This window comes from Mus caroli, unplaced genomic scaffold (assembly GCF_978045245.1).
Source record: "Mus caroli unplaced genomic scaffold, Mus_caroli_1 scaffold_9, whole genome shotgun sequence".
Lineage (NCBI taxonomy): Eukaryota > Metazoa > Chordata > Mammalia > Rodentia > Muridae > Mus > Mus caroli.
Window position 1 is genome coordinate 37,374,933 of NW_028227264.1, and position 13,469 is coordinate 37,388,401.

Consider the following 13,469-nt stretch of genomic DNA (forward strand, 5'->3'; position numbering starts at 1 on the left):
TATGAGAATTTGTTCAGGGTATTTCTTATCTGTGGTGAGTTAGTTATAAAACTCACCCTGATGGTGAGAAATTAAACTAACTATGTAACATGCTTCATCTTGGCAGGTCATAGTGAAAGTCAACAACGGTGTCAGAGACTTTTCTACCTCAGTAACTCCCAAGCAGAATCTCTGTGATGGCAGATGGCACAGAATTACAGGTGAAAAACTTGGAATGTCCCTGGGTATCACATACAAGCCTGAGCCCACACAGCACATGGAGACATGGAGGGTGGTGTCCTGGAAGAACTTAGATTTTATAGGATACTGATGGATGACTAAAATCTGTACATGCTCTTAGCTGTTGAACCATCTCTCTAGCCCCACAGCCATTCTTTTTCTTTATCCTTTTTTTTTTAATTAATTTTATGTGTATGCCTGCATGTGTGTCTGTGCAGTACAGGCACGCCTGGCGTCAACAGAATCCAGAAGAGGATGATGGATCCCTTAGAAGTCGATGGTTGTGAGCTGCTCCGTGCATGCTGGGAATTGAACCCAGGTTCTCTGAAAGAGCAACCAGTGCTTCCAACCTCTGAGCCATCTCTCCACCACTACCACTTCCACTCTCAGCTATTCTTAATAAACAATGAATATAGATAATAAAAGCATGAATATGAATACTACCAAAATAATGCCAAAATATGTCATAAAACTTTTGAAGCAAAAACAAAAAACAAACAAAACAACAACAACAAACAAGTAGCATGGAATCTGATTGTCCCCTTGTCTAAGGAAAATGTCACTATGATTACTCAGTAATTATGCTTAGACATTATTGCTGTATTCAATGATAGAAGAGTATGGGGATTTTTATTCTGGAATGTGTTGGTGTTGTGATAACTTATTTCATGTAAAAATTACCCTGGTATCACATATAACCAGTCTTTGTCTTGGTTTTCAGTTATTAGAGATTCAAACGTGGTTCAGTTGGATGTAGATTCAGAAGTGAACCATGTAGTTGGGCCATTGAATCCAAAGCCAGTTGATCACAGGGAGCCTGTGTTTGTTGGAGGTGTTCCAGGTAAGTGCTTCTGAGAACGTACACACTTCTGAATCCAGAAAAACCCAGTAAGCCCTCATCATTGTTGTTATATTAAGAAGTGAGCCTTGTATTTTCGTAACTCACCTAATAATTCAAAGGGTTTTATATGCCATTGTCCTTAATAGGAAAGAGCAACAAAGAAATGAACTTGATCCCAACACTAAAAACAAAAACAAAAACAAAAATAATGTACCAAAACTTTAACTCTTCATTCAAGATCAATAATACATAAAAGTATGCTCAATAGATGTGTGGTTCCATATTGCTGTGTTTTCTCTCTCTCTTTCTCTCTCTCTCCCCACTTCTCATCCTTCCCCTTTAAATATCCTCTACACACACACACACACACACACACACACACACAAACACTACAGAGAAAATTCACTTATGAATGGTAGTGCCATAGGACCTGAGAACCTTGAGTATAAAAGTTCACTGACGATATCTCCCCTTACACAATAGGAAAGTTCACTGACGATATCTCCCCTTACACAATAGGAAAGAGTGCATGTTTCCCCTGCCCAGACTTAGTCTAAATGGTGAAAACAGCTGCAGACCATAAGTTATGTTGCTCTCATAGAATGGCATTCCCTAAGAGAGGTTTCCAGCTACAGTTCTGTAAACAGCTGCCAAAATGTCATCTCACTCAGGAGAGTGAGAAGGCACCTGGGGGCCGCCTGCAATTCCTTTATGCCCCTAGAACAGCAACCATTGCCTTAATGCTGAACACGACTGTTTTTATGTATTTCTCTAGTTTGGAAAAGTTGAAAGTGAAAGCTAGAGAGGTGGTTATAAAATGGAGATATTTAAGCTTTTCATCTCCTAACTAGATTTTTTTTAAACTGTATCATATAAAGGTAGTCAATAATTTAAAAAGAGAAAAATCAACATATAAAGTCAAGCATCTTACCTGGGTGCTCTCAAAGCAGTAGTAACCAAGTGTGCCTCTTCTTTCTATGCTGATGTTTTCAGACGCCAGCTGTGGTGGTCTGAATGAGAATGGCCTCCATAGGCTTAAATATTTGAAAGCTTAGTCACCAGGCACTATTTGCAAAGGATTAGGAGGTGTGGCCTTGTTAGAGGAAGTAAGCCACTGTGTGTGTGTGGGGGGGGGGGGGGGGCAGGTGTCTCTGAGTTTTCTAAAGCCTGTGTCAGGCCCAGTCTGTCTTTCTTCCTGCTGCATAAGGATCAGGATGTAAAGCTCTCTGCTACTTCTCCAGCACCATGCCAGCCTGCATGCCACCATCTTTCCCACCGATGGACTAAACCTCTAAAACTGTAAACAGGCCCCAATTAAATGCTTTCTTTTACAAGAGTCGCTTTGGTTGTGGTGTCTCTTCAGAGCAATGAAACAGTTAGATACCAACATTACCAACACTGGTAACTTGAGAGCCAAAGGCATAGTTAAGACCCTCAAGAAGCAAAGCCCCTCTTGTGTTTCACACAGGTACTCACACCAGTATCTCCCCCAGTCCTCTGCCTCTGTTCTGGCTTTGATTCGGAAAGGGACTCTAGTAAAGGCCACCATTGCCCCTCATGTTATTACCTGGGAAAACTGTCTCATATCAGTACTATTTCTCCACATTGCTTCCTTCCTAGACATCATGGTATAGCTTCAGCTATGTCATAGGTTCCCAGTGCACACAGGATTAAATTAAACAAAGCACTCACCCATTGCCTCTTTGCCCTTGCCTCTGGTCTCCCTGTAGCACCTGAGCCTGAAGTTCCTTAATATCCAGGGATACTGCCTTTGTTCCAGACCTTCCCACAAGGACTTGGGGATTCTATTTCTAGCAAATATTGCTCCTCCTTTTTCTGCAAGTACCGTTCCATGGAACCGCTTCTCCTTTTCCTCCAACCTAGTTTCTTATTGATTCTTTGGGCTTGCCTTTTTCTTCCAACCTTTCTCCCTAGGATACACACAATACCACTGTGTCAAGCCTTCATTTGATCTTGGAAACATTCTCTCTTAAAATTCTATGTTAAGAAGGTGGGAAAATAGCTGAACATTAAAGTGCTTGATGCTGAAGCTTGAGGGAGGACTGGAGTCAGATCCCAGTACCCACATAAAAGCTTAGTACTGTCCACAGCATGCATATAACTCTGACACTGAGGGCAGCAGAGACAGGAGGATCCCTGGGCATCAATATCGTAGCTGCAAACAAAATAATGTGCTCAGAGTTTGAGGAGAGAGCCTGCATCCAAAACATAAGGCAGAGAGAGATAATGAAGGACTCTTAACACATGAATCTTACTTCACACATCGGTACATGCACTACATACATATATGCACATACACCACACACTATCACACACACATAAACACAAAAGCAAATGTGTTCATTTTGTTAACCAACTACTCAGGACCCTAGGACCCTTTTCTAACACTGCATATAATTAATTTCATGGTATATCATGCAGATCATTAATTACTACATTAATTATTTTCTCCAGATGATTTTTCCGCATGAACCAAGGGCAGACAGCTCAGGCAGCATGGAAGCTGTGTCCCACTGTGCACAGGATGGCAGAGGGTTTAGAAGACCCCTCTTCTCCTGCTTTAGCTCAATTTTTATTCTAAGGATGAAGGACACTGAGCCTGCTGTACAAACGTGAAGCCATTGTGAATTAGATACAAATACAAGGAGCTGATCTCTGGGGTCCCTTTCAAACCTAAAACTTTTTGGAGACAGGGTTCTTCTGTGTAGCCTTGGCTGTTCTGGAACTCACTCTGTAGATCAGCCTGGTCTCGAACTTACAGATCCACCTGCCTCTGCCTCCCGAGTGCTAGGATTAAAGCTGTGCACTGCCGTCACCAGGCTCAAGCTAGAGCGTTATGCTTACCGTTCTAAAGGGGAAAGTTGTTTCCCTTCTTTATTTCCAGGCACGGGTTCTGTGCGTACTCACTCTGCGCTGCATGAGATTGCACCAGGGCAGCTGCTTGCTGCTGCTGGTTTGGTCTCCTGCTTTATCTGACTTCCTCAGTTTCAGGTTTGCCAACTCTCTTTCCCCTCTTGTCTACCACTGCTCCCATGACTGTGTGTTTATAAAAGTGGGCTTCTCTAAATGGATTTTAATTTCATAATATTTATAAGCCCTCCAAGTTGCTTTAAATTATATTGCTTCTATCATCCCAACACACCTAATTATATCGGAATAACTAATAAATGCTTCTTCGAGATGCCTAATTACAATGGGAGAAGTACCCTAACATGCTGGAAGGAAGGCACCTGTGTCCACACAAAGACGTGTGCTGTTTAGCACTTCCCTATTTATAGTTCTTAAGCCATGAGCTCGGAAAAAAATTAAATTTTACCTCATTTGAATTCATTATTTTCTCATTATATTCTATGAGCTTGGCAAAAATGCAGAGGCTTAAGGGTGACAGATAATGAAGATAGGGATTAAACAGAAACAATAATTCTGTGGAAAAAAAAATGACAGGGAAGTGCACATTCCTTTTCCCTTCTCAGCAAAACATGGTAAACAAATAAGGCCTTGGGGAAATTAACTCAGAATGGCACAGGTAGATCACAAAAACCCACTGGCTGAGGCTTCACAAGGAAATGGTGAATTTCAGCTCTGTAAGACAGCCATCGTATACACAGGAATATGATCACAGAAGCATGACAAACATTAAAATCCCCATGTGTTCTCATTCTTCCCGGGAGCCCACTTGAGAAACTGTGAGCCATTGCTGACTGGAGAATCATTTTGAAAGTCTGAGCAATCTTCCAGTTTACACCAGGAGGTGGTACCGGAGCTTGGAATTCCCTGAATTGACATTTTGTTTTTCCTATCTCTCTTTTCAGAGTCTTTACTGACACCACGTTTGGCTCCCAGCAAACCCTTCACAGGCTGCATCCGTCACTTTGTAATTGACGGCCGCCCGGTGAGCTTCAGTAAAGCAGCCCTGGTCAGTGGTGCTGTGAGCGTCAGCTCCTGTCCCACAGCCTGACACAGCTGCAAGGCTGCTGAAGAGAGTTCCTGACACTGAAATAAACACAGTAGTGGGGGTCGGGAGGGTCAGGGGACTGGAACTCCCCCTCCCTACAGAAGCTCTCACCTGGTTGAAGGGGATTTCAATAAATCAGAGACCAGCCTCTTCCTGTTTCTTATTTGAATTCAAATTCATCCAAATGGTCTGCAGCAGACAGCAATTTAGGCAGTGGAAGAGTTCCTTACACTGAGTCTGTGTGCTTCAGCTGGCAAAGCTACTGCTCCTGTCTCTAACAGTAGAAGGGTGCTTAACCAGTCCTGGTGTGCAAGCCCAACGTGACCTGGATCTCTGAGGAAGATCGTTTCAACATATACCCAACTTTTGTTTGTCCTCAACTACCTTCTCCTACCTTTCATTTACTGACTTGTTGACAACCTAAGGTTAGCTTATCCGTTTTCACCTTTACAGTAGTAACAGCTCTAATAGGTTGTGTCTTGTGTGGCTGTGGAGATGACTCAGAAGGTAGGGGCATCCGCACAAGCCAAGATGAGCTGAATTAGATCCTCAGCCCCGTAAGGTTATCAGAATTAACCTTTGACCTCCCAACAACTGCCATGAGTGCCTCATGTATACTGGGTACAGAACAAGGTACATATGTACACACATAAACATAAAAAAATTTTTCAAAGGAAATTGTAGTATAATTTAACATTTTCTGGATTGACAGCAGGCCACCTTCTTAGAGTTAGTACTTCTCATTCCTATGGTCAAAAATGAGAAGGCTCCTGACTCGTGTTATCACTTAGAACACACAGTGACCTCCTGAAACCCTTTGCCTCCCCATTTACATGAACTTAAACCAGTTCTTGAATGAGCTTTCACTCTTCCAGACTCAAAATGAAAAGGGTTGTTCTTGTTGTTGTTGTCCTCCTCCTCCTCCTCCTTCTTCTTCCTCTTCTTTCTCCCTTTTCTTCCTCTCCCTCCTCCTCTTCTTTCTTCTTCTTCTCGATCTGCATAGCATTATTAGTACTTGGTATAGAAAACATTGAGTTCTGTGCTTTTGATCAGTTGTGCATGGCTCCTGGCAGAGCCCCTACAGAGGCCCTTGTGTGAAGGAGGCCTCTCTGTACCTGTGTTCCACTTTTTCTCTCATAGCCACAACTGACTGGACAAGACTCTGCCTTGTATGGAAATATGAGTGTGAACAATGGAATATTTTCTCTTGTAAGTTTGGATTATGAAACAAGAAAATCAGGCACTTAGTGGGAGTTGAAGCCAAAGAGATTCCAACTGATGTGATTTTAGCAGCTCAGGATGCACATTCGGAGGGATGAGAACCACAGCATTGTTCTGTGGTTCTAGGATGGCATATTTCCCTACCCTTTGTCCAGTAATGTTTACCTCAGTCCCCAGCTAGGAATTGGACCCATTGGTGAGGGAGGTTCAACAGTTCCTGCCTTTCCCTGAAAATATGTAGGCCTTCACAGTTGCTGGGTGTGAGGCTCATGAAGCCCCATGGCCCCTGAAAATAGGTAATTAAAGGTTTGTAAGAATGTTTTCTTCAGTGGTATCGCCACCTGTAAGTTGCTCATGTCTCTATAAGTAATCCCTCACCCATACTCCTTCAATTCTAATTAAACTCATTGGATCTCCATGCTACACTTGGGTGGAATCATCTCTGTCATTGGTGCCCTGTGATAAACATCTGTTCACATCTCTTCAGAAAAAGTTCATACAACTTCAAAAATGTAGGCTAGGAGCTGGAAAGATGCCTCAGGGAGTTAGAGCAAAGGCTGCTCTTGTGGAGGACCCTGATTCAGCTGCTACCATCCACTTGATAGCTCGCAGGCACCTCTAACTCCAGTTCCAGGGCCTCTGCTACCCTCTTCTGACCTCCTAGGGCACTGCAGGTACATGTAGACGAAACAGTAAGATTTTCTTCTAAAACATAAAATACATGAATTTCTGGATAGCTCACAAATCAGTTGTAAGAGCTCAGAACTGTGTCTGACATGTAAGGAATATACTGAATAAATATTGAGTGAATTTCAGGAGAGCAGAGTTTCCATAAAGTTTATTCCCCTAACCTCACCTTCCAAGGCAGTAATAAAGTTCCTGAGAAAAGGAAAAACAGATGCTTCTTCTTTTGATTCCACTGAGCCACGGAGACTTGCCTGAGGCTGTGAGAAGACCGGAGGAAGAACTGACAGCTGCTGTCAGAAAAGCGAGAAGTCTATAACCTTTTGAGTTCTCAAAATCAGCCCGTAAGAGAGCAGATGGGACAGCCAGGAGTGTGGGGCAGGAGGGAGAGGTAAATGAGATTGAAGGATGACATCCCAATTGCTTAATGTAATCATGGGACAAAAATGCACAAACATCAAAGTATAGGATGACACTGCCTATCAGATGCAGCACTTGAATCTCTCCAGAGCCCCCAAAGTGCTGGGAGAAGAGCTCAGAATTTATTCTAGTCATCCTAGGCAGACCACACAGAGGTCACAGTGACCACACCCATAGCCTCAAGCCACACCCACATCCTTAAGTCACACCCACATCCTTAAGCCACACCCACAGCCTCAACAGAATATCTTTTCAAATAATCATGAGCTAATGTTAACCTGGAGGCAAGTTATGGAAATAAGATTCCCTCTGAGAGAGCACACACCCAGTAATGTAAGGGAATGTGGGAGACATTTATTCAATTCTAAAGCATCCATTGTGCTGAGAAGGTGTTTATCCTTGTGGTAAGATTGGCAGGGATACTCCACTGTGAATCCTAACATCAATTATTGTGGTTTCTGTTCTACCTGATAATTCTGCTGAGATTATCAATTGTATTGATCATGTTGAAAAAAGGGTTTGGGTTCCACTTTTTTCCTCGATTATTTTCCTGCTTCTTATTTTTTATAACATTTATTTGGGTAGATGTATGTGTGGGCACATGTGCTTAGATGTATGTGCAATGTGGGGCAGTGGGCTGTGATAGGCAGCCTGGTCTCTAGTTGAGGTTGGATCCAGCCCATGGGATCCCACTCCATTCCCAGCTCTTCTGCGGCATTCAGCGGCACCATGGGGGACCAAGATTCTGAGAACCTGACAACCTCAGCCTCTGTGCAGGCCCGGGACCCCGGAGCCAGCTCCAGTGGTCCCCAGGGACCTCAGACTTCGCTCCCCCACCCCAGGAGTGGTGTCCAACGACTTCGCATAGCCCAACATCCAACAGCAGCAACCAGTGTGGGGTAAGCACAGACAAAACTCCCGCATCTCACCTCCCCCAGTGTCCCAAGCCCTTTGGTGGAGTGGACATGGAACACCCCATTTAACCCAACAACTGTGGGACAAAACCATCTAAAGTGTACCCCCAGCTGGTGACTCACACACAGAGACCCACATTGGAACACCAGATTACTCAAGACCGTGAGTAACCACTGACCTAACTCAAAAGACTAGTCTCTCTCTCTCTCTCTCTCTCTCTCTCTCTCTCTCTCTCTCTCCATGTGTTCCTGACCAGCATCTTCCCCCTCCTTTTGACTCTTAGCTACAGTCTCCAAATCTCATTTTAGACTTAACAGCTCTAGGTAGGTGGTTACTAGCCTCTACTCCCTACCTCTCCACCAGTCCCACAAGGAGGGCTCTTACATAGCTAATGGAACTGCCTTTCAGTAAGTAGTACCTGCCCTGAGCCAACCCTTTGTTCCCTGAGGTCCCCTATAGATCAAAAGGCCAATTCGCCCTTTCACACTGGCCAGCAGGCTACTGCCACTTTGGCTAGAAACACAAACAGAACAGAACTGCAGATGCTGCCTCTCACTCCCTCTGTCCCTGGCTGTGATACGAAGCCTCTATGCTTATTCCTTTGAGCTTTTCTTCAAGGTTGGCCTTTCCTCTCCTTCTGTTTTACATTTAGGAAATACCAACCAAGAAAAAACAAACCGGAAAACAAGGTCCTGTCTGCTAGAGCACACAGCCACCGCACCTAAGCCTGCCAAAGACAACAGAAAAACACACCTGATACCCTTAACCCAAAGGTTTTCAGGCTTTGTTTAAATGCTTGTTCTTCCTAACAGAAATACCTGAAACAATGTTCGTGCTTTTCAACCCAACATTTTCTTGCTTCTTTATTTAAATGTTTATTTTTGTTCCTAGCATTTGTGATGTATGTCCAAAAAAAATCTTTCAACTTGTTTAAGATTTCTCTTAAGGTTCAAAAGTCATCTAATCTACTTCCTCGGGTCAAATCAACTATTCTGATCACCATTCTTCAATCCTTAAATAACAATCAGTTCTCTTTTACAGACAAACTGTTACTGCCTATCCTAGATGCATAATTAACATGATATCTTCTTCCTCAGCCAGGCAAAGCAGACTTAAAGGATGCCTTCCAGGACTAAATTCCTCAAACACCCTTGCTTTTCTAGGGTTCTAACAGCAGACTGTTATGTGCTCCCAAGAAAACCATTGCAGGCTTAACACTCTCTGCCCACCTATGCAGACATCCCCCTGCTGGGGTTCTGCTCCTTTGTAGTGATTACCCTACAGGTTTAGCCCCACAAAAGAGAAGGACAGAGCCTGCTGCCACAGATCCAGCTGAGACAATGCCATCTCCTGGGACCTGCCTGGGACAATAAAGCTGCCTCCCTCCAGACACCACATCCGGAGACACACGCAGAGATCCAGAGACACTAGCTGAGTCCCACAGAGGACAGACGTGGGACCTTCCAGCTACAGCTCTTGCCAAAGTCAAATGGCTGCTGACTTGGGGGAGGTTACATGATAGTAAGGAAAGCATGATCTAGAGTAATCAAATGCTGTTTAAAACTGATGCTGATACTCTCAAACTGTACAACCCATGGAATAATTGAGTCAATAATCCCTTGTCTTCCCAATCCCCAACCCCACCCCTCCTTACCCCTCTGGCTTAGTTGTCTTACCCCTCCGGCCTCTGTAGTGTTTTCTTTTGATACTGCCTCCCTACCCAAAATGTTTACTACAAATGACACAATCACTCCAGTGACCCCTCTCTTTTAAAAAAGAAAGAAGGGGAGCTGTGGGGCGGTGGACTGTGATAGGCAGCCTGGTCTCTCGTTGAGCTAAGGTTTGAAACCCCGGTGACCCTACATAGGCGTTTTGCCATGCTCCTAGACACCAGGCTCCTGGCATGAGGCCACAGTTCTCCATAGGTCTGTGGCCATCAGTCATGTAAGGCCAATGCCCCAAGCCCCTCCACACGTAGAGGACATGACCACAGGTCACATAGCCTCAAGACAGATCTCCATGTTAATGAGGTACCTAAAGGCCTGGAGGCTTAGCCAATAAACTCCCCTTCCCAGACACTCCTCCCTGCCATGAGAAAGAGGTTCAGTTTTATTCATCACCACTCTCTGCCATGATAATAATGCCTTAAAACCATGGACTTTCTTTTTTCATTGGGATCTGCCATGGGGAGCAATGGAGCAGGTCTTCGCCTAAAGATCCAGCTGTCTGACCTCTCACAGAAGGCGCTCCCAGCCACGGCCTCCAACAAACCAAGCTGCTCACAGAGCAAACCAAGGACTCTCTCCTCCATGCAGGACACAGAGCTCTCCCCTCTTTTCCCCTTCAGCCCCGGGCTAGATCCAACCTGCAACACACACACACCAACTCTGTCTGTTCCCAGCTCTTCTGCAGCATCCAGTGGTGCCTCAGGTGCCCAAGAACCTGAGAATCAGACGGTCCCAGCCTGCATGTAGATTCCGGGACCCCTGAGCCAGCTCCAGTGGTTCCTGGGACCTCAGACTGCGCTCCCCCACCCCTGGAGCAGGGTCCCGTGGCTTCCCATAGCCTGTCACCCACCCAGCGCCAGTGTGGGGTAAGCACAGTGTCCCACCTCCCCCAGTGACCGGAGCTCTGTGGCGGAGTGGAAGCAGGACACACCCTAACCCAACAGTGCAGAGGCCAGAGGATGGCCTGTGGGAGTCGGTTCTCTCCTACCATCTGGCTCCTGGGGGTCAAACTCCAGCAAGCAGCCTTGATAGCATCTTTACCTGCTGAGCCATCTCTCTGCTTACTTTTGAGAGTGGGGTTTGATTACATTCACCTCATTTTGTTTTGGGGATTTTGTTGCTGCTGTCATCATCATCGTGGTCATTTTGTTGTTTTGAGAGTCTTTCTTGCAGCCCATAGTGGCCTGGGGTTGTGCCAACCCTCCTCCCTTGCCTGCTGGCATTATAAGCACGTACCACCCTCACCCCACTTCTCCCTTCTAATGAAATAAGGTAATGTTCCTGTTCTAAGCTCCACTATGGTTAAAACTCATGCATTTTGATATGTGCTTTATCTTAGCTCAAACTGTCTTCTCTCACTGCCTATTTGTGTTATTTTATATACTGGTGTTCAGAAATTCTCTGGATGTCTTTGTTATTTCCAATTTATTTCATTTGCTGGATACATTTTGAATACACTGTGGGGCATTGGGCTATGCACAGACAGCCTGGTTTCCAGTTGAGGCTAGATCTTGAACCCCGGGACCCATTGGTGATAATTCACCTACATGGGATGGAAGGAGTTCTCTCATGTCTCCTGGACCCTGGCTCCTGTCAAAGTTACCGCCCCCTCAGCCTCCACAGGAGAAGCATGGCTTGCACTCATGTAGACAATGTCCCAAGCTTCTGACCTTCAGGCTAGATTCCTCCCTAGTTACCTAGCAACAGTAAAGATAACATCATACAATAAGAGGGGCTGCTTGGCCCCACCTCGCTCTCTTACTCCTCTCACTCCCTTACTCTCCCCTCCTCTCCTCTCCTCTCCTCTCCTCTCCTCTCACTCTTTTTCTTACTCTCTAGCCTGTCTTCTTTCTCTCTCCCCCCCTTCCCTCCTCTTGGCCATGGCTGGTCTCTCTCTCTCTCTCTTTTCACTTTCTCTCTTTCCCCCTGCCTTTCTACAATAAAGCTCTAAAACCATAGACTGTCTCTGTTCATCAAGGCCCCCTTCACTTACTCTTGCCTGCATGGGAACCTCTCTCTCTCAGCCTTCTCTCCTATAACCCTGGTGCTACAGGGTGTCACCCCGGGACCCCTGGTCGGGGGCTGCCCCTTGACCACACCCCCACCCCACCCTACCCCCTGTCGAGTGGGGTCAGTGGCTTAGATGCCCCCCCGGGGGTCTAGTAGAAAGTGTCTGGTAGCCCTCCCTTGTCTGTCTGCCCAGAGCACAGGAGGAACTCTGGCAGGCCCAGGCTATCCTCCCTTCCTCCCTTTTTCCCCTAAACCCCTTTTAGTTCTCACAATACACTGCAGACTCTTAATACTTTTCAACTTTCTGAAATTTGATAGCCCATAATGTGGTTTGCATAGTGCATTTTCATGAGCATTTAGAAGGAATATGCACTATTCTAGCTTTGTGAGGTGGCATTCTGTACAAATGAATCATGTTTTCTCTGTCTTCAGTGATTGTCTTCTTATTCCACCTCTTGAAATCTATACTGTAAATGTGGAGTGATTTCTTTCAGTTGCATCAGTTCCTGTGGTTTGGTGCACTTTGAAGCTTTATATAATGATTAATATCATTACTCCAACCTCCTTTTGATTAATGTTTGTTTGCATGTATTCTATTTGCATCCTTTTCTTCTTTATAAAAAGTATTTATGTGTGTGGGTGTTTCATCTGCATGAGTGTGTGCAGCACATGGTTCAGGGCCCACAGATGCCAGAAAGGATATCAGATCCCAAGAAAAGGAATCACCAGCGGTGTGGGACAGACACTTCGTCATGAGTACTGGGAGCTGAACCAAGGCCCTCTGAAAGTATTCTCAACCACTGAGCCATCTCTCCTGCCCCAGTCCTTTTAGACTTTTAATTTATGAGTCTCAGATTTAAAGTGACAAACAGCTTATGCTTACATTCTTTTCTTTCTGGCCATATGATAGTCTTTGTCTTACAATTGAAGTTTAGACCTTTTGTAATTGATACAACTATGTAAGTGATAGAATTTAAGTCTATTGTATGCATTTCTTTTTACCTTCTGCCCTGCTTTCAGAGTGATATTTCAGTCTGTTTAGCTTACAATGTAACTCAGTGGCAGAGAGCTCTCCCAGCATGTGGGAGCCCTTGAGCAGGACCCCTAGATGAAGAAAGGAAGAGGGAGGAAGCCAAGGAGTGAGAGGTAGGAGAGAGGGAGGGGAAAAGGAAAGGACTTACCACCATGGTTGAGACACCAATCACTCCCCCTTGGATGAGCTCTCAGGTCCTTTATGACACGGCCCTGCCATTCTTTTCTTGTCCTTGGCAACCTTGACCTAGATAAGAGTGTTCTTTCTCTAAGGAGTGCTGCTTCTTTGACAGACAACTGTGATACTTAGGGATCACCTTGACTCCCTCACGTTCAGTTAAAGTTGATTTGTATTAGGCTTTCTCCAGAGAGGTAGTTTAGACCTATAAAGGCAGAACTCAGTGCCCACTTTTCTGCATGGTCT

General features: G+C 45.0%; 1 protein-coding gene across 1 annotated transcript in view; it reads left to right on the top strand.

The window, feature by feature from the left end:
- Positions 1 to 5,178, top strand: part of Lama4 (laminin subunit alpha 4) — a 146,397-nt gene extending 141,219 nt beyond the window's left edge. The window contains exons 36-38 of the mRNA XM_021173805.3: positions 107 to 200; positions 941 to 1,060; positions 4,894 to 5,178. Of these exons, the coding sequence (XP_021029464.1) occupies positions 107 to 200; positions 941 to 1,060; positions 4,894 to 5,039 (360 nt within the window). The 3' untranslated portion in view covers positions 5,040 to 5,178. The remainder of the gene's footprint in view (positions 1 to 106; positions 201 to 940; positions 1,061 to 4,893) is intronic.
- Positions 5,179 to 13,469: the final 8,291 nt, after the last annotated feature.